The following is a 27,071-nucleotide window of genomic DNA, read 5'->3' as shown; positions in this document are numbered from 1 at the left end:
CATGCAGACTCTTCCCTTTCTCCATGCAGGCTGCAATGCCTCTGGCTGGGTGGTGTCCCCACAAATCACAACACTGCCATTGCAGCATTGTGATTGGCTTAGGTGAGGGGAGGGAGGCTGCCTACTTCCTAGTCCTGTCGGAGGCAGGAGAGCAGGAGCAGGCGCAGGTGCCGAGAAATCGCAGGACCTGGCCGGTGGACAGGTAAGTTTTTTTTAAAATTATTAAATTAACCCCCCTGTTGCCCGACCCACCATCACCCCTCCCCCCCCGATTAATGCCGGCCGCGACTGCTGAAAAGTAAGTGAGAGTGACACATAACCTTGTATCTCATTAATTCACAGTATTAAAAAGATTGTTATAAAGTCCTTCCTTAGTGTACAGTCCCTGCAGATGGGAGAAAGGCAGCCAAAGAGAAAATGCTTGTGCTCACACATCTGGCTGAACAAGGAATCATTAGGAACTGCAATGGTTTTTGACTGCAAACATTTTAGTTTGCATGTAAAAAGACTAAAATCAATGAAAACTCAAATATGTAGTGTATCATTACTACAGCTTTTGTAAGAAAAATAATACAGCACACAGCACAGCCAATTTTCCCAGGTTTATGTGTGATGTGCTGCTCTATTCCAGGTTTTTTCTTTCAATTGTGGTCATTTGTAGTCTTATTTATGCAATTATAGAATCTGGACTACAAGTCCCAGAATTCAAAGGAAAAAACAGGACTGGCGTAGCACATCACGCATACATCTGGGAAACTTGACTGCTATGAGCAAACATCAAAATTAATGTTTCCAGTTTGTCCAAGGCACTGAGAAAGGCCCATGGCAGGGTGACAGGGAAAGAGACAGAAACAACCAGAGAAAAACAGGGAGAGACAAAGTCAGAGAAAGATAAGAAAAAATAGAGAGTAAAACATTGAGAGAAAGATAAAAATCAAGAGAAACAGTAATAAAGTGGTGAGAGACATGAAGCAAGAGAAAAAGTTGGACTGATGGAGAGAGAAAGAAAAATGGGATGGACAGAAGTCAGAGTCAGGAAGATACATTCAAAGGCACAGACAACAGAGAAGCAGACAGGGAGTGATAGAAAGACCGACTTCAGGACAGGAAGAGGCTGCGTAAGACAGAAAACAAAGAAAAAGAAAAAGAGACTGCAAGATAGAGAGACAGAAAGTGAAAGATGGGGTGAAACAGATAGAGAGATAAAGGGAAAGACAGAGGCAAGGGGACAGCTATAAAAAGATAGGGAGTGAAGAAGAAAGACAGGGAGAGACAGAAATATGGCAAAAGAGAAAAGACAAAGAGTCAGATAAAGGATGATAGAGACACCCACAAAAGACAGAGAGGAAGGGAGAGCAGTATCACTCTGAACTGAGTTTACCGTCAATTCTATTTTCTTTCTATCTATATCCATGTACTTGTCTCTGTCTCTCTCTATATCTATACACCTAACTATGCCTATTGGTCTCTGTCTACCTCTATTTATCTCTATCTCTATCTGTATCGGTCTGTGTATAAACATGTATGTACCTATCTGCCTCCATCTATCTCTCTGTCAGTCTATCTCCATCTCTTATCTATCTTTATAAGTCTCTCACTGTAGTTCTCTGTCCCAATCTGTGTCCCCTTATGCACCTCTGTCCATGTGTGTCTTACTTTCTTGCTGTCTGTGTCTCTTTTGCCTCCTTGACTTGTCTTTCTAAATATAAATCACTTTCCATCATGATATCTCCCGACATCTGTGAGGACCCTAGTGCATCCTCGGCACAATCTTACCATGCAGCTGCTCGGACAGTAGTGTATTCTGAGCAAAGTCTGACGCCATAGCAGCAGGGACATGTTTTTATCATACTTTTAAAGTTGGGTTATGTATTATTATAATAAATTGCATACGCTGAAGACCAATAAACTAACATAGGTGGCGGAAACTTGTCATCACTGTTCTTAAATCAATATGGCACTGCAGGCAGGCTTGGTTTTCAGAATTCTGTATTTTAACTCACAATAGAGCTGCACCTGGCATATAATATACCCAAAAGAGCAATTTTTTAACTGGCAGATCAGTAATGCACAACACTCTATAACCCCCACCCCAGCAAAAAAAGAAAATTGCTGTTGGGACTGTTTTGCTTGCCAACCACTACGCTCATACAGGCAAATTGAGGATTTTCTCTCACGACCTACCACTTTCAAAGTTCACCAGCCATCACTGATTGAAGTTGGAGTGAGGGTAGGGACTTGCAGCTACTCCCCCCAGGAGAGAATAAGTGGCTGATGGGCACATGTAATAGATGAGGAATAACTTACAATGATGCTAAATCGGCCCTCCCCTTTGCCTCACTCCCAACACCAAAGGTGCTATTTTGGGTGAGGGACATCTAATCACAAGAATTGGCTGCTTCTCTGGTATCCAAAGACATTTGGCCTGATGGGATCCCAAGGAGTGGGCAGCCCACAAAATAGGTTAGCAGAGTGTTCCAACTGTGGAGCTCTGCCTTTCAACCATAAATCATTTTATATCACACGGATTGTGTTGTGTGCTGCTTTGGTTATAACCAGCTATAACTAAAGTGCTTTTGAATAGAACAACACTTTAGCATGCAGATTCCTTCTCATTAGTGCCAAGAAGCTGCATAGGCTTTGACCACCTCTCCTTACACCACAGTCCCAAAAAACACCATAATGTATGTTTATAACTTTGCGTATGATGGGGACAGATGTCCTTCCAGGGATCACCCTTTCAGACTAAGTGTAAATGGTGGTCTTGTACCAAATCCAAATAATGTCAATTTGCCTCTATTCCTATAGTTTACTTGACACTTGGATGGGAAGGAACAGAGACAGGTCTCTCCTTTGAAATTAAATGAGGACCTCGCTTGGGAGCGGTTGCTGATCTTTTGTTCTTCCTGAGCACTGCAGGCTTGGGAAATGGGTAGTGTGAGGGGCGGACACACAGTTTCTATACTCCGGTTAGGAAGTTTCTAGGCAGGGCCTTTCCTTTTGTGTGTTTGATTGCTGCTTCAAAAAGACTTAATGACAGTCAAATGTAATATCTCACACTTTATTGTCCTCCAGACTGGAGGCAAACCCAATGTTACCTGCCTTGGAGAAGCATTACTTTACACAAACTCACTAAAACAGACTCTGTTCTCCTTGCTCCCACCCTGATCAGGTAGAAAGGAGAACAGAATCCCAAGCATAAACATTTAAAATGCAACATTCATGTTTTAGAAGTTTTCTTCCATAGGTTTTATTGGAAAAATGAAACCATATTTATGTAACTGTATTTACCTGGTGGGTGATGGTGGTGTTTGTGTGAACGCTGAGTTTCTCATGGTGTACCGTTGAATTGTAACACATGCAAATAATGTTGATTCCTTCAACATTATTGTATGCTATCCCAGAAAGCCTTTACAATATTCCTAAAATCCCTGCATGAAAAACCACCATTCACTTAAAACTTCCAATTGCCGGCTCTTCTTTTTCTTTCAAATGACCCTGTCCTTCCTTTGCATTGAGTAAAGCCTTTCAAGTAACAGGCATGTTTTGCCTTAATCCCTATTATTATATCTCTGTAAATTGCCCACACGTCATTTCAAAGATCACAGCCTCTCCTTAAAGGTCATACCCTGCACCCTAACAAAATCTAATCTCCTGCAGCTTGTCTATTAATACCTCCAACCAACACATGAAAAAGCCATATGCCCCTCTCCCACTAAGACTAATTCTTACTAATTAACCTACCTTATTGAAACTAGAGTAAAGGCATGGAATTGCGATCTGAGCTTATCTCAAAGAATAAGGATGCTCCCTCCAAGTCCTTTCATGCCACTTCCCCCTGCCAAGACAGCAGAATCTTCACTGTACCATACTGTATCTCCCTTCTGAGGTCAGATTTGCTTGGCAAACCAGAAATACAATGAAATATTTTACGAATTTTCCTTTGTAAATGCCAATGAGAACTTTGTTTTTGGTCCATTTATCACAGAATACTGGAAATTGCTCCAATATATATACATATATATATATATATATATATATATATATATATCCTGATTACCGCGTTTGCCAGCCTCGGTAATCCTCCGGACGCTCACAAAGTAGGTACACGAACCAAAATGAGGTGCAATTTTTTTTTTTTTTGCCAAGAGCGACGGCCATAACGTTTCGGCTCCTCAGAGCCTTGCTCACATGACAGCGTCTCTTACAATGTGCCGGATTTTTAAAGTGCCAGTGCAGATTTCAATTAACATCACGTGGGGGAGACATCATTACCACTGAAAAAATACTACTACAACATAGTGGGACCACACAAATACGTGAATATCCCAACGTAGCGCATATTACACTGTTATACCATATACAGTACTGAAATACAATCAAGGCATAAATGCCAATTCAGTCAACATAAAGTAGGTGTAAAATAACAGCATATACAAAAACTGATTGCAGCTAACTAATAATGCTGCCATCTATAGGGCAATGTACAAAACGTAAAATCATCAACTGGTGGTAAAAGTAGTCCTCTCCCTATTTGATGAGAAAAAGTTACAGTGCAGAGTTAAAAGTGTACTAGTGCTTGTACTGATGGTTGAAAGAACAAAAATATCAGAAATGTGCATCATCAAGTAAATCTTGTATTCTGGTGTATCTCATAAAATCTATATTGCTAAAAACAAATTCATTTCATTCATATTGGTAAACTCAATAAAAGATACAAAGTATACGGAGTCAGAGTTGGGTAGGGAGTCACTAAACCTCATATTGAACTTGAATTTGATTTACTACTAAGCTGCTAAAGTCAAAATCATCACAATATATCCCAGGATGTAATCCAAAGCATAAGGGCAAATTCAAATGTGCAAAATTCCTGCATACAGTACAATTTATCTGTAATAAATAGCAAAATAAATAACAAATAAATAACCATAAAAGAGAGGAATAAATAGATTAAGACCAATGTCTAAAAGATTATAAATTGCTATATACACATCTGATCCTAAATCCTTATTGCAGATTTTTAGATAAACTCTTATATGGAATACAATCATGGGCCTCATATAACTGTTCTTCACGTTATGTAACCGATACAGTATTTTGGACATGTAATTAGCCTAAACATGTGTGTAGGTCCTCTGTAATGTTAAGACCTGATGGGGACTTTGTATCAAGTTGTAGAATGTAACGTGTCTCAAGTCTACGTAAACAAGATTCTCTGTCCCCACCCCTCCTACTGGGCACAATGGTGTCAATGACATAATATCTAAGACCCCTAATGTCACTGTTGTGGGCTTCTCTGAAGTGTCTGGCAACAGGGTAGGTGTTATATATATATATATATATATATATATATATATACACATTTTAAAAAATATTCTTGTGGGGACAACGTCCCCCGAGCCTGCCTCAGAAACGTCGGGCTTGCTCGCTTTACTTACTCTTACATTTGGGTAATTGCTCTACCGCCTCACCACTTTCAAATTCTACCAGCCTCCACTGATTATTTTGTAACTTAAGCATGAGTGATATTAACCTTGCCTACTAGGTCCTCTGCATCAGAATTTTTGCAAAGGGTTTTTGCAAGAGATGGGAGAGAGAAACATAGAGGGTAGATTGTGGCAGGATTCTTCACAGTGAGTTCCTAGGCTGCTCATGAAGCTCACTTTGCCCCAGGTCTCAGTCTGAATTTCCTGTTTACACCGCACTCTGAAGAACTAATCTGTGTTGCTAAAAGAAAATCATGCCCGATTAGCGGAAAACGTGTGGTTTACCGCCTCTGAAGAGGATGTGTGTGACAGGCCACACATGCAGCACAAAGGAAAACAAAGCCTGGGTTAATCTGCCTGAAGTCAAAACTGAGTTAACGAGACACCTCCAGCAGCTGTAGACTGAGAGGGGGGCCTCAATGAGGGTGGTGCGCGAGGAATGGCACCAAAGTGACATAATGATAACGTTATTTTTTCCAGCACAGAAAGTATGAGTCTGATCGCTAAATTGGTGTTAATACACAAGCTTTTTGAGCAAAGGGGCTCAAGCGCCCGTTAAAATAACACCCCTGTATAATTTGTTTATTGTGCTTCAAACATGACTTGTGCTGTTACTTCCAGGTGACAATACTACTTACTTAGCACTCCGTAGAGCTGCTGAATAATGAATACCCTCTTCTCAGGAGGGGGCACAGGCAACGGCACTTCTAGGTGAAGAGAAAGGAATGGGCAACCCTCAGAGAAACATTCCTGGACAGCTGCCCCTCGCTACAGCAGGAAATTGGAGTGGGGGTGGGGAGAGCAGAGGGAGACGGATTCTGTTGCTGCAGTCACTAGAGGAAATCCGATGGAGACTATTAATGTAGGGCGAGGGGCAGCACTTACTTGTGAGCGTGGTGTGTCAGGACCATGAACTCCAAAATCGGGGAAAGGTAAAAGCGGCAAAGATATCTCTAATAGTGAAATTACTGGGCATGTGTGCAGCGTGTAGATGAAAAAAAGCAAAACAAGGAAAATGAAAGAACATGGAGAAGGGCGGCCATGTTGGTGTGGTATCAAGTCCCCTGGAATAAAGCACACGGTCCTGAATAAAGCATCAATTAAGCCATGACAGTGCAGACACATTTTATTCATTATTAACCCTAATTAGAAAGTAAACAGTGCGGCTCTCAAAGTGCGCGAGCAACAATGTTTTCGTACTTGTACTTGTTACTGCAACCATAAGCAGAGCAGGACTGCACCATCTTAATGCCAAGCACTAAGACTGCTGCACCTTTTTAAGAGAGCTACCATTTAATAGCATCTTAATTTGTTTTGGCTATCGCCAGTCCTAGATATAGAAACGTTTTCATCAGCATCCACGAGACAAAAACAAGCCTAATCCCCCTTAAAAAGAAGCCCACAGAAAGTAATATCCCACTAAAAAAAGCCCAACTGACAGTCGACATCGAAAATTGCAGAAAAGCTAAAAAAATACAACCAATGTAGTGGGAAGCATGGCGTGAGAGGTAGCACTAACACGACTGTAGCATTAAGAGGAGGAGGGAGGGAGAAATTCCATAGTTAAATCTAAGCAGCTATGGCACCAAAGCTGAACAGAGGCAAACAGTAACTGAGCAGGACACCAAGAAAGAATAGTCCCCCAAGTAACAGTTAAAGAACCATGGCGTAATGAGACAGTTCTTAGTCCCTGCTGCATGGGAGGAACAGAAGAGAAAAAGGAGGGACAAAGAGGCAGGACTGACCACTAGCAAGCAAGAATTTTTAATGGACACTGAAACAAACAAATCAAAAGCAGGGGGATGGCTTGAAGCTCACAAGAGAAGTTACAACAGGTCTCAAATGCTCGACCTAAAAAGGATTGGGAACGCCATCCCAATAGAACCCGCCCACTTCAACGACTACCTTGTATGCATGGTCAAACACAAACTAAAAGTATTAGCATGTAAGCAAGTTGGTGCTGCCGTTTTTCTCGTCGACTATATGAACTAGAAAGTAACAAGCATTTGCAATGCAATAGGTCCCGTATTTACGGGAGTTTTAGTTATTGGCATTGTAAATGACAATGCGTTTTATTTATGTTTTAATAACCAAAACCTAAATAAAAGACATTATCATTTACAATGCCAATAGCTCAAACTCGCGTAAATGCGAGACCTATTGCATTGCAAATGCAAGGCATCACGGACAAAGGGAGGGGGGCGGGGAGGGAGAAGGCAACGCGAGTGAGGGCGGGGGGTAAGCAAGGCACGACAACGGGAGGGGGCGTAAAGAATGCACCAAAGCAGGTCGTGCCTGCAGTGAGATAAGCTGAAGAAAAAAAATGGTGCTCCCAGTCTAAATCACACATACCGTGTAACAACTAAAGTAAAGGGACCAGTTGCCATGGGAAGTGAGAAATGAAGGAGAGGCGGTACTAAGGAGGGACTAACAAGCCTATTTTCGAATCAGAAGCCAGCATTTAGGACAGACAATGAGACAAGCCAATGGCAAATATGGGTGGAGAGTGGGCGGGGCTTCTATTCGCTACTCCACCACAAAAGTCTCCCAGAGCAGCATATGCTCGCTGGCTCAGGCTCGACCTAAAAAGGGCTTGCGTTGTTTCCTAAGACTGCTACAGTGTGAAACTGAAACCTCAGTCAGGGAGGAAATCAATTGGTGTTGCTTTCTCAAAAATACCAATTTCTTTATCAAAACGTCCTCCTATGCAGTGCTTAATTTGAGCAGATGGTTGCATTCGGTTGACACAGGAACTCAATTTTATGGTGTGAAACTTATTTTTCATCATCAGGATTGAGCAAGAGAAAGGCATACAAAGGAGAAAGTAGAAGGAAGAGAAAGATAGGAAAAGAGTGACAAAAGTAGAAAGTATGAATTAAAAATAAGTGATAAGAGTGAGATAAATATAATGTAGTGTGAGACGAGAAAGAGGCAGCATTTGGCAGCCTAGGTTTTCGGCAATTTTGGCATTTGGCAGTACTGGCAGCTGGATCCTAAGAAAATCTGTGTGGCTTGCAAGTTTTTGTTGTTGTAATTTAAAGTTAAAGAGCCACTTTTAGTCAAACGAATGCAGTTTTACTAAATTAGACCCGATTTTAGTTAGAGTTACATGCTGAGGAAGAATTAGCTGCACAAACGTTATTCAAAAATACATCATATTTTACTTATGCTGAACACTTTATAGTTAGACTTAATTGCACTTTCACTCGTTTATTTAAATCTTACTCCTATGCACAGCAGTGTTCATTTAATGGTAATTACAAAATCCTCGGCTGCGTTCCGTACCTTTAAATAAAGACAGGCATTGCTATGTTTTGTTCAATACTTTCGCCATGTAGACGTAGGGAGGTGATTATTTGTCTTTGCAGGCTTTAAGTGGGCCGGGTCCTGCCGGTGCCAAGCACTGGCAGTTTTAAAAAGGGGACTTCGAAACGGGTACCTCTCCGGCTCTGTTTCAATGCGCTGGCCTTTTTATGGCCAGTTCTGGCAATATACATTTTTGGGCAGGCCAGGACTCACGCAGCAAGCACTACATGTCACAGGTAAACACTTCATGGCCTGGCGTCCCGGGATGGAGTTTTAAAGGCATCCTCTGTAGCCTGTAATGAGTTAACATTTTAGTTCTGCAACCGCCGCGTGCCGAGAATAAATGGGGAGGCATGGCCGCTCGAGGTCAGTCGGCACCCAACCGTAACGCTGTGTGTCTGTGCCCTTCTTTGCACTGAGCCGTGCGCTATAAGCCCTGAGTGTTGGAAGGAGCCGCCACTCTACACTGGCGACGAGCGCGGAGCCGGACCCCCGCTCCCATGCGCTGATCGTGAATCTGGCATTACACCCTGCCGCCCATCAACGTACCACACCAAAGGGGCGGGAGCGCCGTCTGCGTTCCCTGGGCCCCCGCTATTGCCGACCTCAGCGGAGAGCACCCGCTTCACGCGCAGACCATCGGCAGACAGCCGGTAAGAGAGTGGCTTCTGCACATTCACAGGAGCCTGTACGGGCCTGAGCAGAGCATACAGCCACATGCTAGAGGCGGCAGAGGGCGACTGAGGCCTGACCTAGGGGGAAGAGGCCCTCAGAGAAAAAAAAAAGAACACACAAGAAAAACAATAAACAGAAACAAGCCAAGGAACGCATAGCGCATAGGCCACAGCCAAGAGGCCTGAGACCAAATGACAAGATTACCCCCCCCCCCAAGAAACAGCAGAGAGGCAGAAAGGCCCCCCACTGTGCCACCACAAGCATAACAGCACAAGACACGCAAGAGCAACTAGTGCACGCCACACCCCGCGACACCTAGACAGCACTCTCAAGGCACGATGGGAGACAACCCCGACGACAATCATCCACCAGCCCGAGTCGTTGTGCAGCATGCCCCCGTTCAGTGAGACAGCGGACCCTACTACGGTGTCCCCACAATGGAAAACGTGGCTGGGACGTTTGGAGAATTACTTGGTGGTGACAAGGGAAACAGATGGGGCAGTGAAGCACTCACTACTCCATTATGGAGGAGAAGAAGCCTACCTTTTATTCCAACACCTCCCAAACACAGGGGCACCAAACAACTATGACACGGCAGTGATGGCGCTCAATGCACATTTTGACCCGCAATTGAACCCAGACTTCGAGAGGTTCAAATTGCACCAAGCCCGGCAAAGGGAAGGAGAATTGAGTACTTACGCTACAGATGACAGAGCCGCAGAAGAGATTCGCGTTTAGCTAATCCAAAGGGTACGCAGCAAGACACTGCGCGGGCTGATACTGAGGCAGCCGAACAGACCCCTCAAACATACTGGTCCTAGACAGGACACATGAGCTCTCAGCTGCCTGGGTGGACGAAATGGACATGGCGTTGACACAAACAACAGAAAAGGGTGTGACCATCAAGAGGGAGAGGGCTGACACCATCAGGACAAGAGACGGAGGAAGCGGGCAGCGAGGCCGTCCACCCCAGACCCTGAAGGGCCAGTGCGGGTACTGCAGGCGCGAAGAGCACCCAGTCCATGCGTGCCCCGCCCAAGGGAAGACATGCTCCCACTGTGGCATCCAAAACCATTTCGCATCCGTATGCCGAAAAATGAACCAGCGCAAAGGACAGCAAGGGCGCCAGACCACTGCGAAGACTAGGGCACCAGTTATCGAGTGCCTCCCTCGAGTCCTCACACGGCAGGAGGAGAGACAAACCAGCCACATACCAGTGGAAGACACATTCACTGAAGACGAAGAAGGATAGATGTACGTGGTATCTTTCACACGAGAGCTCAAGAGGCAGAGAAGGCCACAGCCCACGTGCATGGTGAAGATCGCCGGGTCGAAAGTGAAGGCCGTTATCGATACCGGCGCTTCGGTCAACGTCATGGTAGTCCAAAAGTATAATCGTCTGAGGCCCAAACCTGAGCTGAAGCAGTCCAAAACAAAGATCTTCGCATATGGAAGCAACTCACCCTCGCCACTACGAGGGAAGATGACCGTGCCAATACGGCAGAAGACAACAAAATCACCACCGACGTCCACGTCATCGACCAGGAGGCCGCTGCACTGCTCAGCAGCCACGCTACCGAGGACCTGGGCCTGGTGATGTTCGTGAGGAGTATACAGACAAACCAAACCAAAGAGCTGCTAAGCTAATTTGCAGACTAGTTCAAGGCCCTAGGCTGCATCAAAAGCACCCCAGTTAAGCTCCATATCGACCCCTCCGTTACCCCCGACGGCTCTAGGTCATAGACAGGTCCCTTTCCACCTACCTCAGGCCGCTAGTGGAGCAGGAGCTGCAGAAGTTAGAATATCAAGGAGTCATTGAGAAAGTCTCCGGACCCAATCCCTGGGTGTCCTCCATGGTGATAGCAGAGAAGCCACGACAGCCAGGAAAGATCAGACTGTGCATTGATATGTGCCTCCCCAACAAAGCCATCCGGCGGGAACGCCATTTCACGCCAGCGATGGAAGACATTGTGGCCAACGTCAACGGGTCCCGTTGGTTTTCCAAACTAGACTTGAACGCAGGGCACCACCAGTTGGTCCTAGCTAAGGAAAGCAGATATATCACTACGTTCAACACCCACCTGGGGCAATGACGATTCAAGGGCGTCAATTTCGGGATATCATCCGTGGCGGAGGTGTTCCAGGACATGGTGCGAGAGATCCTGACAGGCTTGCCAGGGGTGTTAACCTTAAGTGACGATATCCACATCCACTCCAAAACAGCGGATGAACACTATCGACATCTGAGAGCCATGCTGAAGTGGCTCCAAGAGCATGGCGTCACCCTGCACAGGGAGAAATGCCTATTCTTCAAAAGGGAGATAGAGTTATTTGGCTATCTTTTCAACCAGGAGGGGATCCAAGTAGATCCGCGGAAGTCCCGGGCCATCAATGACACACCGGCCCCCTTGACAGTCTCAGAAGTACGAAGCTTCCTCGGGATGGCCACATACTGCAGCAAATTCATCTCTGACCTGGCCACCATTGCGGAGCACCTCCGGAACCTCACTCCTGCGGCCACATGGAAGTGAAAACCCTCAGAGGTGGCAGCATTCCAGAGAGTCAAGAGCGCTTTCCTCTACCTCACCACATTGGTGTATTTCGACCCCACCAAGCTCACCGAGATACTTGTCAATGCCAGCCTGGTGGGTCTTGGGGTGGTACTCGCCCAGGAGCAGGAGCCGGGGAGATGGGTGGCAGTAGCCTACGTAAGCAAGTCCCTCTCATCCACAGAGGCGCGCTATGTGCAGATTGAGCGGGAGGCCCTGGCCATTGATGGATCACCAGCCCTTAGTGCCTTTGTTTAAAGGATCAGCACCTCACCCACCTCCAAGGATCGAACGATGGGCCATTGGGCTCCAGCATTACGAGATGGAAGTAGTGTACCGACCAAGAGCCAAGAAACCCGCCGATTTTCTTTCTCTGCACCCCGTCCCGAGGGAAGGGCAAGGCGAAGAACCGGAGGTTGAAACCATGAAGGCCCATCAGAACATGATTTCAGCAGTCTCGTGCCCGAAGGCACTGACACTGGTGAATATCACAGCAGCTGCCTAAAGAGAACCTTTGATTACCAAAGTGTGCAACGCTGTCCAAGGGGGCAACTCGCACCAGTTCTTGCAGTCAGCAAATGATTTGTCAGGACATGAGAGGGAGTGCCTCATGAAGATGTGGAAAGTCAGGAATGAATCGAACGTGTCCTAAGATGGAATCCTGCTGAGAGGGTCCCGAATAGTCATCCCTGCGGCCCTACAACATCATGCCATGCAGCTGGCTCAAGGAGGACATCAAGAGATCAAGAAGATGAAGGCCCGAATGCGGGAAAAGGTCTGGTTCCCAGGGATGGAAGCTCAAGTAGAAGAGACCATGAAGAGATACCTGGCCTGCAGGCTGACCAGCGCACCAGAACGACTGGCGCCCATTCAAACGGAAGAGCACGGGAAGGCCCTGCAGGAGAAGGTGAGCATCAACTTCGGGAGTTTCCCCGATGGCCGAATAACCATAGTCATGGTCGACAGCTACTCCAAGTATCCCGTAGTAGAAGTCGTCAGCTCCACCACATTTCTGCGGGTTGCACTGGTGCTCAAGAAAATATTGGCAATGTCTGGGTGCCCGGAAGAAATCAAGAGCGACAACGGGCGCCCATTCCAAGGGGGCGACTTTATGTAGCATCATGGGATACGACACCGCCGCATAACCCCGCAATGGCCCCAGGCCGTCAGAGAAAGTGAGAGGTTTATGAGGACCTTCAACTAGGCCCTACGCATTGCTGTAGCAGAGAACGCGGAACGCGGAGTGACACCTGCAACTAACCCTCCGAGAATACCGGAGCACTCCGCACTGCACCACTCACCAGGCCCGTGGACTTTAATGTTCAAGGGCCCATGCCGTGACACCATCCCTGTCTGCCCGGGGTGGACTCCGCCATCTTACAATGAGGAGAACGCACTCGGAAGAAGGCAGAGACAGAATCTAGCCACCAGCTGGCAAAGAAGATCCAAACCCGGGACCTGCAACCAGGGGACACAGTAATAGTGAAAGACCGGAGACAGGGAGGAAAGTTCCGAACCCCGTACGAGCCAGGCTCCTGGACGGTAACTGATGTGAAAGGAACCATGGTGACTGTAGAGAAAGGAAGAGAGAAGGTGACAAGAACAACTCATGGTTCAAGGGGGTAACCGGGACCATTCCCGCTGTGGAGGGAGAGCACCTTCCCGGAGCCGATGGAACAAGTGAAGACAGTCTAGAGGCAGATCATGCAAGCACGACGCCGCAAGCACACTCAAGAGTGTCTAATTAAACCAACCAAGAAACTGAAACGACACCTTGGATCTCAGAAGGGCCCACCGAAATATCTAGGGCACCAGAGCCCCCACTCCTGGCTCGAGGTCGTCATCTCAGGTATGGACTGAGAGAGAACCCGGTTCTGAAACACCCGCCTGTATGACTTTGCAAGTCAGGTGGTGAGTCCGAGGGCAGCCCGCAAGGAAAAGGAACAGGACTAAGTTGGGATGGGAGGTAATGAGTTAACATTTTAGTGTGCGTGTGCCGGATATGTCGCATCCACACGCTCACGCCGGAGGGCGAAGCGCGGAGAATAAATGGGGAGGCGTGGCCGCTCGAGGTCAGTCGGCACCCAACCTTAACACTGTGTGTCCGCACCCTTCTTTGTAGTGTGCCGCACGCTATAGGCCCTTAGTGTTGGAAGCAGCCGTCACTCTATATAGCCCCTTCAGCACGGCGCGGATTACCGCGCCGTGCTGAAGGTTCGCTGCGCGGGCGGGGCCGTGACGGAGTGGTTCTGTCATGCGCACAGCGCGACCGACGCGCATGACGGAACCACTCCGTCATAAGCAGCGATGAGGATAGACAACCCTTATTTTTCTGCTTTGACTGGAGCAATGTGGAGAGACTTACATCCAAGCCCTACAGATAGCTGCCCTGTCTGATTTGCTATGGGCCTGACGTTTCCTGCTCGATGTGGTGGCATTTGCAATCGGACTGAAATCATTTTTGGATTTAATCATGTTTTGTTTACAATTTATCAGTACTTTGCCCACAAATGGATATTTTCTAATTGGTTTAGAAACTTGTGAATGGATCTTGAATGACAGTTGTACTTGGATAAACTGTACACAGTACAACATAAATCTGAAAATCAATAAGGGTATACAAACAAAGAAATACAAAGAAGTGCCAGGGATAAATAAGTGAAAAAGTTGATATAATATTTCTTGCAACACTATGAGAAAGGTCTTTGTGAACGATACAGCGTTCCTAGGGTACATCTGTCTGTTAGAAATGTTTGGTTGAAAAGAAGGTTTTGAGCTTCGGGATCAAACACAGTGACAACGTTTAAAGGGAGACACCTGCATAATAAATGCCCAGGATATCTACCCAAGGGCTCTAACCAGACCCTTTCAGGAAAGCCATAAAGAAAGTCATTTTCACTGAAGCTTCAACTACCTGACAAACGTCACCAGACCTCCGCTCTGCTCCCTCTCCAAAAGTGCGACAGGACCCTAGCATCATCAAACGGGACCCCACAAGACCACCCTCAAAACCGAGATGCTATTCTAAGACACTCTCAATAATCCTGTGGAGGTACAGTGTTATGGCTAGCCAATCATATTAAGGTATCATTTAGCTCTGCATAGTGGCTATAAAGTGATGTGCTGCCACTCAAGAAAATGACAAAATAAATACATTTGCCTAACAAGTGCTTACTCTTTTGACTGTAGAGTGGTGTGAATATTCAAGAATAGGAGATATTGAAGCATGCTTGTTCTTTCTGCTTCCATTCTCTTGGCCAGGGCCGGACTGGCCGTAGCGGGCACCGGGCAATCCCCCGGTAGGCCGCACAGGTGGGGGCCGGTTTTGGGTCCTTTGGGGCCGTCTTTGTTCCAGGTCTTTTTTGCAGCATAGCTGCAAAATTTGCCCTGTAACAAAATCGGCCGAAAACCGGCACTGGCAAAGAGGTCAGCGGCACCCCCAGCGGCCGAGCACTTTGCCAGGGCCGGTTTTGGTTTCCAGTCCGGCCCTGCTCTTGGCTTTACATTAAAGGCAGTAGAGGAGATGGAATTTTTACCCTACTCGGAAATGGACGTACCCTGTTGTTTCAACAAAAGCCTTCACAGCTAGTGTTTGTTTAATTGTTTGCTTGATGGAATCACATGTTGTCTGCTGTGAGGCAAGTGTCTTCAATAAATCAATGGAATAACGGCTGGGTTACTCCTTTTTGAGCATTACATTCAAAGCTTAACCCCTTCAAGGCTCATGACGGAATGGTTCCGTCATGAGCATCGGTGCTCCTGTGCTCATGACGGAACCATTCCGTCATGAGGCCAGGGGCAAAAAATCCATCTGCTGCAGACAGCAGAGGGATTTCTATTATTCCCCTGTGACCTTGGGAGCTGGGGAAGAGCTTCCCCAGCTCCCAAGGCCCCCTCCCTGGTTTCTGTGCAATGGCGATCAGCGCGCACGTCGCGCTGTCGTCATTGGATCCCCCCAATGGATCCCTGCTTGGGGATTGCCCTCCTGGGGATCCACCCACTAGACACCAGGAAGGGGGGTGCGGCCCCTTGGGCAAGGGCTTTTGCTCCCCCCAAATGTTTTGGGTGTGATTTAATCTTTTTGCAGTAGCCCCATAGACGTCAGGGATATTTACTTTTGGCCGCATAATTTATTAGGGTGGGGGCTGCCCATAAAGGGCATGTCCATGCCCCCACCCTGCAAAATGTACAGCCTTTTTACCCCCTCCGGGGGGCAGATGGGGCCATTAGCCCAAAATCTGCCCCCCTCAGGGGGGCAAAAAGCCCAGTAGACACCAGGGATTTTTTTAGGCAAATTTTAATTAGTGTGGGGGCATTGACATGCCCGTTTTGGGCAGCCCCCACCCTAGTTAAAATTTGCCCAAAAAACTCCCTGGCGTCTAGTGGACTTTCTGCCCCCCCTGGTGGGCAGATGGGGGCATTAGCCCCCAATCTGCCAAAAAGCCCACTGGACACCAGGGATTTTTTTGGGGCAAATTTGAATTAGGGTGGGGGCTCCCAAAACGGGCATGCCCATGCCCCCACCCTCCGCCCGCAAAAATAACAACCTTCCTGCCCCCCGGAGGGCATATGGGACAGTAGCCCCCAATCTGCCCCCCCGGGGGGGCAAAAAGCCCACTAGACGCCAGGGATTTTTTTGGTACATTTTAATTAGGGTGGGGGCATTGGCATGCCCGTTTTGGGCAGCCCCCACCCTAATTAAAATTTGCCCAAAAAACTCCTGGGCGTCTAGTGGGCTTTCTGACCCCCTGGGGGGCAGATGGGGGCATTATCCGCCAATCTGCCCCGGCGTGGGGGCAAAAAGCCCACTAGACACCAGGGTTTTTTGGGGGCAAATTTGAATTAGGGTGGGGGCTCCCAAAATGGGCATGCCCATGCCCACACCCCCATCCCCGCAAACATAACAGCCTTCCTGCCCCCCTGGGGGGCAGATGGGGCAGTAGCCCCCAATCTGCCCCCCCCCCCCCCCTCCCGGAGGGACAAAAAGCCCACTAGACACCAGGCACTTTTTACGCAAATTTTTGTTTTTTTAGGGTGGGGGCATTGGTATGCCCGTTTTGGGCAGTGGCGTCTAGTGGACTTTCTGCCCCCCCCGGGGGGGAGATGGGGGCACAGTGATTCCACACAAAAATATGTGGAAAATTTGTTTTTTTTCAGCTAAATTTGAGGTTTGCATGGCATTCTGGGTAGGAAAATGTTGGGGGATCCACGTAAGCCATACCTCTTTGGACTCCCCGGGTGTCTAGTTTTCCCAGAAATGTTTGGGTTTGGTACTTCCCAAGATGGCCGCCGAGCCCGTGGTCAAAATCTCAGGTGCCCCCCTCCAAAACCAAGTAGTTTTGATATAGGTAATTTTGAAGTCTCCACAGTACGATTTGGACCACTTCCTGTTGCAGCCACTATGCCTACCCACACAAGTGAGGTACCATTTTTATCGGGAGACCTGGGGGAACGCTGGATGGGAGGAAATTTGTGGATCCACGCAGATTCCAGAACTTTCCCACACAGAAATTTTGGAAAAAAAGTGAATTGTTCGGTGAAATTTTAAGTTTACAGGGGATTCTGGGTAGGAGAATGATGGGGGACCCACGCAAGCCATACCTTGCTGGACTCCCCCGAGTGTCTAGTTTCCAGAAATGTGTGGGTTTGGTAGGTTTCCCTATATAGCTGCCGAGCCCCGGGCCAAAAACTCTTGGGACCACCCATGCAAAACCAGGTGGGTTTGTGATAGGTAATTTTGATGTTGCCTCAATAGGTTTTGGGCCCTTGCCTGTTGCGGGTCCTTGACCCACCCACACAAGTGAGGTACCATTTTTATCGGAAGACCTGGGGGAATGCTGCGTGGGAGGAAATTTGTGGATCTACCCAGATTCCAGAACTTTCCCACACAGAAATTTGAGAAAAAAGTGAATTTTTCGGCAACATTTGAGATTTGCAAGGGATTCTTGGTAGGAGAATGATGGGGGACCCACGCAAGCCATACCTCGCTGGACTCCCCCGGGTGTCTAGTTTGCAAAAATGTATAGGTTTGCTAGGTTTCACCAGGTGCTGGCAAAGCTATGGTTCAAAAACTACAGCTAGGCACTTTGCCAAAAAAGTGTAATTTTTCATTGCGAAATTGAGGTGTGTCCACGTTGCGTTTTGCGCGGTTTCTTGTCGTGGGCACTAGGCCGACCCATACAAGTGAGGTACCATTTCTCTTGGAAGACTTTGGGGAACGCGGGGTGGGTGGAAATTTGTGGATCCACACAGATTCCAGAACTTTGCACCACAGAAATGTGAGGAAAATGTGTTTTCTTGGACAATTTTTTAGGTTTGCAAGGGATTCTGGGTAACAGAACCTGGTGGGAGGCAGTCAAGTCACCCCATCCTGGATTCCCCTGGGTTTCTAGTTTTAATAAATGTATAGGTTTGCTAGTTTTTACTAGGTGCCGGCAGAGCTATGGTTCAAAAACTACAGCTAGGCACTTTGCCAAAAAAGAGTCAATTTTCACAGCAAAATTGAGGTGTGTCCACGTTGCGTTTTGCGCCGTTTCCTGTCGCAGGTACTACGCCGACCCACACAAGTGAGGTACTATTTTTCTCTGAAGACTTTGGGGAATGCGGCGTGGGTGGAAATTTGTGGACCGAGGCAGATTCCAGAACTTTGCACCACAGAAATATGGGGAAAATGTGTTTTTTTGGACAATTTGTTAGGTTTCCAAGGGATTCTGGGTAACAGAACCTGGTGGGAGGCAGTCAAGTCACCCCAACCTGGATTCCCCTGGGTTTCTAGTTTTATTAAATATATAGGTTTGCTAGGTTTCCCTAGGTGCCGGCAGAGCTATGGTTCAAAAACTACAGCTAGGCACTTTGCCAAAAAAGGGTCATTTTTCACTGCACAATTGAGGTGTGTCCACGTTGCGTTTTGTGCGTTTCCTGTCGCAGGCACTAGGCCGGCCCACACAAGTGAGGTACCACTTTTCTCGGAAGACTCTGGGGAACGCAGGGTGGGCAGAAATTTGTGGATCCATGCAGATTCCAGAACTTTCCACCACAGAAATGTGGGGGAAATGTGGGTTTTTTGACAATTTTTTAGATTTGCAAGGGATTCTGGGTAACAGAACCTGGTGGGAGGCAGTCGTCACCCCATCCTGGATTCCTCTGGGTGTCTAGTTTTCAAAAATGTATAGGTTTGCTAGGTTTCCCTAGATGCCGGCAGAGCTATTGTTCAAAAACTACAGCTAGGCACTTTGTCAAAAAAGGGTCATTTTTCATTGCGAAATTGAGTTGTGTCCACGTTGCGTTTTGCGCAGTTCCTTGCCGCGGGCACTAGGCCGACTCACACAAGTGAGGTACCATTTTTCTTCGAAGACCTTGGGGAACGCGGGGTGGGTGGAAATTTGTGGATCCACACATTCCAGAACTTTCCACCACAGAAATGTGGGGAAAATGTGTTTTTTTGGACAATTTTTTAGGTTTGCAAGGGATTCTGGGTAACAGAACCTGGTGGGAGGCAGTCAAGTCACCCCAACCTGGATTGTCCTGCGTTTCTAGTTTTATTAAATGTATAGGTTTGCTAGGTTTCCCTAGGTGCCGGCAGAGCTATGGTTCAAAAACTACAGCTAGGCACTTTGCCAAAAAAGGGTCATTTTTCACTGCAAAATTGAGGTGTGTCCACGTTGCGCTTTGCGACGTTTCCTGTCACGGGCACTAGGCCTACCCACTTAAGTTAGGTACCATTTTTCTCGGAAGACTTTGGGGAATGAGGGGTGGGTGGAAATTTGTGGATCCACGCAGATTCCAGAACTTTCCACCACAGAAATGTGGGGAAGAAGTGTTTCTTTTTGGACAATTCTTTAGGTTTGCAAGGGATTCTGGGTAACAGAACCTGGTGGGAGGCAGTTAAGTCACCCCATCCTGGATTCCCCTGGGTGTCTAGTTTTAAAAAATGTATAGGTTTGCTAGGTTTCCCTAGATGCCAGAAGAGCTATGGTTAAAAAACTACAGCGAGGCACTTTGCCAAAAAGGGTCATTTTTCACTGCAAAATTGAGGTGTGTCCACGTTGTGTTTTGCGCCGTTTCCTGTCGCGGGCACTAGGCCTACCTACGTAAGTGAGGTACCATTTTTCTTGAAAGACTTTGGGGAACGTGGGGTGGGTGGAAATTTGTGGATCCACGTAAATTCCAGAACTTTCCACCACAGAAATTTGAGGAAAATTAGTTTTTTTTTACAAACGTTAGGTTTGCAAGGGACTCTGGGTAATAGAACCTGGTGAGAAGCAGTCAAGTCACCCCATCCTGGATTCCCCTGGGTGTCTAGTTTTTAAAAATGAATAGGTTTGCTAGGTTTCCCTAGGTGCCGGCGGAGCTAGGGTTCAAAAACTACAGCTAGGCACTTTAAAAAAAAAGGGTAATTTTTCATTGTGAAAATGTGGTGTATTCACGTTGGGTTTTGCGCTGTTTCTTGTAATTCAGATTTGTAAAGCAAAAGTTATTACCTATTGACTTTCGATGCATTTCTTCCTTCCAAATGAAAGACAACGTGTAAAAAAGAAGTAATTTTGAAAAATGATTGATAATTCTCATGCTAGTATGAGTATTACCAATTTCGGAAATGTGCAAATATCTACTGTTTCTAAACTCTATATTTTGTTCCCATTTCAGAAATACATAGGTGTCTTTCATACCGATTTTTCTATGTACACATTTTCCCAGAATAATTGCTGTATACCCGGTACATAATAAAAAACCATTGCAAGTCACTGATCAGTTTTTGGCTCTGGGTTCGTCGGGTTCTTGGTGAACCTACAAGTCCTATATATCCCCACAACCAGGCAAGTCCAGCGGATGTAAAGGTATATTGCTTTCATAAAGGTGTCATAATTAGAAGTTACATGTAAAAACGTTGACTCAAAAGGCTGTTGTTTTCAACTAATTTTCAATTTTTCCTATATTTAACTGTTAGTTTCTATAACGAAACCTTGAAGGATCTACACAAATGACCCCTTGCTGAATTCAGAATTGTATCTACTTTTCCAAACTATATAGCTTTCCTGGATCGATTATTGCTTTCATACCCATTTCTACCATTAACTGGAAGGAGGTTGAAGGCACAAAAAATAGAAAAAATAGGCAATGTCCCAGAAAAATGGCAAAACTGTGTAAAAAATGTGGTTTTCTGACAAATGTCTGCTTGTCCCTGAAAGCTGGGAAGATGGTGATTTGAGCACCACAACTCCTTTTTTATACCATTTGCAGGGAAAAACCCAGACGCTTTCATTTGCAGCCCTTTTTTCCCAAAAAAAACAAAAGTTAGCTGTATTTTGGCTAATTTCTGGAACCCCTCCAAGGGAATCCACAAACCCTGGGTACCTTTAGAATCCCCATGATGTTGGAAGAAAAGGATGCAAATTAGGCGTGGATACCTTATGTGGTCAAAAAGTTACAGGGGTCTAAGCAAGCACTACCCCAAATAGCCAAAGAAAGGCTTAGCACGGGGGGGGGGGGGGAGAAGACCTAGCAGCTAAGGGGTCAATTAACTTAAAAATTACTTCTCACATACGTTTTACTGGTGTCTATAATGAGATGCTACAGCTTGATTGCCCAATTTAAACTAGCATTTTAACTCATGAACTAGAGTGTGTTGGTTGTGTTTTTGGCAACGGTATAAATAAAGAGCTTGGGTGTTGCAGACGGAAAACAACCTTTACAACACAGTCATTACATCACACTACATTTACAACGCATTCATTACATCGCAACATCCTTTACAACGCATGTCACTACAACGCAGCCATTACATTGCATGTCACTACAACGCATGACACTACAATGCATGTCACTACAACGCAGGCATTACATCGCATGTCATTACAACGCATACCATTACAACGCATAGTACCCATACACTATCCAACACTTACCTTTCTGTTTCACCCCCTGGAGTTAGAATAGTAATTTTTAACCCTACACTATCCAACACTTACCCTACTGTTGTACCCCCTGGAGTTAGAATAGTAATGTTTACCCCTACACTATCCAACACTTAGCTTAAATGCAATGTAATGGTGTGCGTTGTAATGGTATGCGTTGTAAAGGTATGATGTAATGGAATGCGTTGTAAATGTAGTTTTAAAAAATGTGTTGTAGTGGCAGGCGATGTAAATGTATGCGTTGTAAAGGATGTTGCGATGTAAAAACTGCGTTGTAAAGGCATGCGTTGTAAATGTATGCATTGTAACGTCATACATTCGTTGCAGATAGTTTTTCTTTCAATGATGATCATCTTAATTTTATCAAGCACTTGCCTCTATCAGAATTCGAGATAGACAGCACTGCAGTGTTAAAGATCCTAAATGCGTGAGGCTCCGATAACAGATCTGTGGATACGTCAATGGCATTTTAAGTGGCTTCATGCTAGGAACATGACGTCTGGCGAAGCTGTGCCAGGACCTTGCTGAGTTCTGGAGATGGGACACAGAAGGTCAGTGCTGACTGTAAGGCCAACATGAAAGCACTTTAAAACTGCATTTCAGTTTATTGAAAATGTTCTTTGACAAGAGTTCATCATGCAAATTAACTCCATAATAAAATATTTATAACGTAACAAATAAAGCCGTTAAAAGTCAGCAATACATTGATCTTCAAGAGTATCCATGGACCAACATAGACATTCTTAAAATACGTATTTCATCGACATCCCAAAACAATACACTATATTTCTACTATAGCAGGATGGAACCTCTAAATGAGGTGCCTACTAAACAACTGATTTCCCTTCAATAACAACTTAAAATATTTAGTTTGAACATTGCCATCCTCTTTGGTTTATATATTTAATAAACATTTGGTCATGAGTCAGCAAGTATTCCCCAACATCCACCCATCTTTCAAGGTAACACAATTGTTTGAAAACATTTAATCAAATTTAGAAAACGTACTTGAGTTTTTGCCACCTAGAACCGCTATCAAATTGCATTAAAGATCAACGGAGTGCAAGAACACGTTTAAAATCAAAGAGAAGCATCACCACCCACTGTCGAGTTAAGTGATTACACCAGTCCTAAGATAATGGCTTGAAAGCAGAACACCAACAGTAATGTCGACTTCCAGATCTAAATCCCCACGACATATTAGCCATGATTTCCAAAAATAACAATAGTTTGCCACAATCTGTTTTACAGCAGCCCCTGGATAAATCAGCCAATACAGTCTGAAAGTAGACATATTTCGTCATAGTCGTTTACACTAAGGTTACCACACATGCTTTGCCAATATTTTCCAACTGAAAAAAACCTTTTTATATCCCTAGAGCACCGTTTGTGCTATTCTATCCCAGCCATTAAAAATCTGCAATGGGTTGGATTTAAGCAGTCCGGAAGCTAACGTCTAGAATTTCTTCTTAGCCATCAATGTTAGAGTAAATAAAAGTAGTAGGAAGAAAGTAAAACAGTAAAAATTTCCAGAAATAAATGTCAGAAATGTAGGATAGTTTTCTAATGATTGATAATAAACAGTTTAGAAACACTTTGCATTACTCCTAATCCATGTTTTTAACAGTTGGTTAGCAAATTAAATATTTTACATCCCTCAAATTGCAAAAACAAGGCTAAATACATAAAGTGATCAATATAACCCCAAGATCAATGTCCCTCGATCTGAATCCTTCTATATTTGGAATTTGTGTATTCATAATATTAATTGGAATGCTCTGGATGTATCCTTAAACCAATTAGACTCTTTAATCTAATTGGAGTGTGCAACATTCATTTCACATTATCACCACGGAGCGGATGGGGAAGGTAGCAACACATGAGGGAATTTTCCATCTCAGTCTAGATATTTTGGCAGATCAATAAAACATAAAATAGAACAGTGCCAAAGCACATGCTTGGTGCATATTAATTTACACTTTTTTTTGCATGCGTTCAGGTTTTACACCATGTTGCTACCTGGGTGGAGAACAAACATCTGCCTGTCCCATGTGTGTGAAGATTTGGCCAGAAGTGACATCTGTAGCTACAATCAGAGGCCCATGAAAAGGTGATGAAGCATGTAGACAAACGTTGCTGGTATTGCTTGGCCTTTGTTTTCCTAAGCATGAAGGAAATATGCATAATTGGCTGTAAAGTAGTTAATTGCTTTGAACCCTGTTTGGCCTGAGGCAAGATCAGAGTCGCAAGTTGAATGCTCAAGAGGAGAAAGAGATGTCTACTAGTGATCAGACCAGCCCTATTGATGAGCTATATTAGTGGATATAAATGAACTCGATGAGTTCCTCCTCTACAGTATGATGTTGCTGATTCCTGCCAGGAAGTTGGGGAAAAAACAGTATAGAAATGAGCACTAACAAGATGATTCATGTGAGACTACCATGCAGAGCCCTGCTTCACCATGATCACAGAGATTCCATCAGAACCAGATGCCTATTAATTGCATACTGTCTGAATGAATTATCGGCGTGTAATTCGATAAACCATCATTCAAAAATGTTGACCAAATGTAGGTGCTACCCTGAGTGATAGTGCAGTTTGCTTTAACAAAATGTGTAATGTGGCATTTTATGACGAGCTTGAAGAACATTGTACGATTGCAACTTCTGATCGTCTCCATAAAAGCACTACGACAGTTTGTTATGGACTAATAGGGAGTATTCTATATGTGTACTGCTAGAGGTAAAACAGGTCACATTGATAACTGTCAAGAAGCCACAATGGGTTGCCCCATACATCACAGGTGTCAATATACAGCAGTCAACGTCACATACAATAGAAACAATATTATTATCACATCCACAGCGTTACAGTGGGCCAACGCCCGTGGTCCCAAACCATTTGCTCCAAATTCTATCATGTTTGGCAGCATACCCTCAGATTCATATATGGGTTTCTCCTGCTGCACACACCCGTCCATCCTGCTTCTCCATTGAGATTTCATCCGGGGCTTGGAGGCCTTCCAGCGAGCTACAATGTCATGCTTAGCAACCAGCAGGGCTGTTCCCAAGAGGGCACCATCCGCACGGGAATCCCTAACACCATTGCTCACTCTCAGGAGGATCAATAATGGGGAAAATGCTATCTCAGTGTTTCAGACGCCAGAAAGTACAGCGATTGCCATATTCCAGTACCTCACTAAGATGGAACAGGACCAAATCATGTGAAAAAAGTCTGCTGGGCCAAGTGAGCAGTGAAAACACTCAGGGCTGGCAAGGAATCCTGCCTGGAACAGCCAGTCAGGGGTAAGGTATGCTCAATGTAGGTAGCATGTCTGCACTAGTCGGAGCCTGGAGAACATGGTCAGAACTTTGGAGGCTATCAGTAAATCCTACCAGTCTTCTTCTTCCACAGTTCCTAGCCAATTCTTATAGCGGGTTCTAAGAGCAGTCAATGTGTCTGGGGTGTTAATGATCAGTGTGTGGTAAATTTAGGACACCCCACCCCCCCTCTGCCCAGTGTTCCAATCATGACCTTTGCTTCAACCGGGCTAAACTCCGGATTCGATGTACCGGGAGGGATGTGTACACGCAGTGCATGTGGAAAATACTTATGAAACTGTGCCCTGGACAGGGCGTATGTCTGTTGGAGCTCCTGAAAAGAAGACAAGTGTGTACCCTCCCAAACATCCCCTAAAAGTGTGATGCCGATAGTATCCCATCGACCAAACCCCCTCAGCTCCACCACCTCACACAACTGGGCACTTTGCCACAAAGGGGTCTGTTATAAGAGTTTAAACCACCCTACATGAGTAGGTAAAGTAAATCATTATAATGCATGGAGAGGACTAGGAGATCAAATTAAAGCCATAAAACTAAAGGATCAAATTCTTTAGTGGCAATAATATTAATGAGAAATGCTACAGAAAGGATGAGTGGCATAGTGCCTGATGTCATAGTTGTGCATAAGCAAGTTCCTGCACAGTTTGATACACAAAGTGACTACATTACTGCTACTTTAGGAATTTCAGTCGTAAGCCACACCTTAGTCTGGATGAATACATAGTCAGTTTCACAGTAATTTGTAAATTGTCCATCACCGACAAATTATAGTCAGCTGAAAATCTCAAATACAACCCCCCCCCCCCCTTTTTTAGATTCCACGATTGATATAAATACAAGGAACCAACATCTAGTTAACAGTACCTCAAAAACAAATTAAATGCCAGAAGGACAACAAAATAAACATCACGTGGTGATCTTCGCCACTTGTTCAAATGCCATTGTCTTTATCCAACTGCTTCGATCTCTTACTGTGCATTATGCAATACTATTATTACAATATGTCAACAGCTGAAAAGACAAACACATTGCATTTTTACATGTATGTATTCTCTGTGCTTTTTATTTCTTATCTCCCTGTATGCAGTCTTTTAGAGATTGCCTTTAAATATTTTTTCAGATTCAAAATGAGGTTGAATTGTCTTAGCTGGACCATGAAACTTTCTTTTGTTTTTTTATGAACCTTAATAATAAAGAGTTGTCAAAAAATGTCCCCATAGATTTGCAAATTTTCCGGTAGATTGAAATCATGTTTGCCTTACCTGTTCCTTAACAGACGCTAGAATGGCTGAAGTGGTCTCTGTTTCCGAACCGTCACCATTCGAAGTATTCAGTACAGGGCTCATGGAGCTTGTCTTGTCAGAACTCGAAGGCTGGTCTGGGACAGGCATGGTTCCTGAAAGTTAACAGAAAAATGTATTATTTAGACCCGTATGGATTCATGTTTTAAGGGTGAAATACTCATGCAACATAAATGATTACATCCAAATATTGCTCTACATTGTAAAGTGATTTTTTAATTCAGAAGCTTTTGATACATAATTAACTTCCCAAAACCATGTTTTGATGCTGGTTTTTAAGACAGACTAGTTGTGCCACATTTACACATGTTGGATTTGGTCCTTTTTGCAGGGTCATCCCTGAATTTTTTGCTGTCCTCCTGGTATTTTTTCTGACATGGTGTTGGTGGTTTTAGGACTCTGAGCACTTTTTCACTGCTGTCCAGTGTAAAGTGCAAGTGCTCTCTATGGTAAAACGTGGTAAGATTGGTCTACACCGGTTTGGCTAATTTAATTTACC

The 27,071-nt window shown here is 45.1% G+C and overlaps 1 protein-coding gene across 10 annotated transcripts in view; it reads right to left on the bottom strand.

The window, feature by feature from the left end:
* The window catches only part of CTNND2 (catenin delta 2), a 3,222,299-nt gene that overhangs the window by 2,963,235 nt on the left and 231,993 nt on the right, over nucleotides 1-27,071 (bottom strand). For all 10 annotated transcript variants that reach the window (XM_085606754.1, XM_085606755.1, XM_085606763.1 and 7 more), the window contains one exon: nucleotides 26,534-26,667. In XM_085606754.1, the coding sequence (XP_085462880.1) occupies nucleotides 26,534-26,667 (134 nt within the window). The remainder of the gene's footprint in view (nucleotides 1-26,533; nucleotides 26,668-27,071) is intronic.

Source organism: Triturus cristatus, chromosome 5_2 (assembly GCF_964204655.1).
Source record: "Triturus cristatus chromosome 5_2, aTriCri1.1, whole genome shotgun sequence".
NCBI classification, from domain to species: Eukaryota; Metazoa; Chordata; class Amphibia; order Caudata; family Salamandridae; genus Triturus; species Triturus cristatus.
This window is presented reverse-complemented; position numbering and strand designations above follow the sequence as displayed.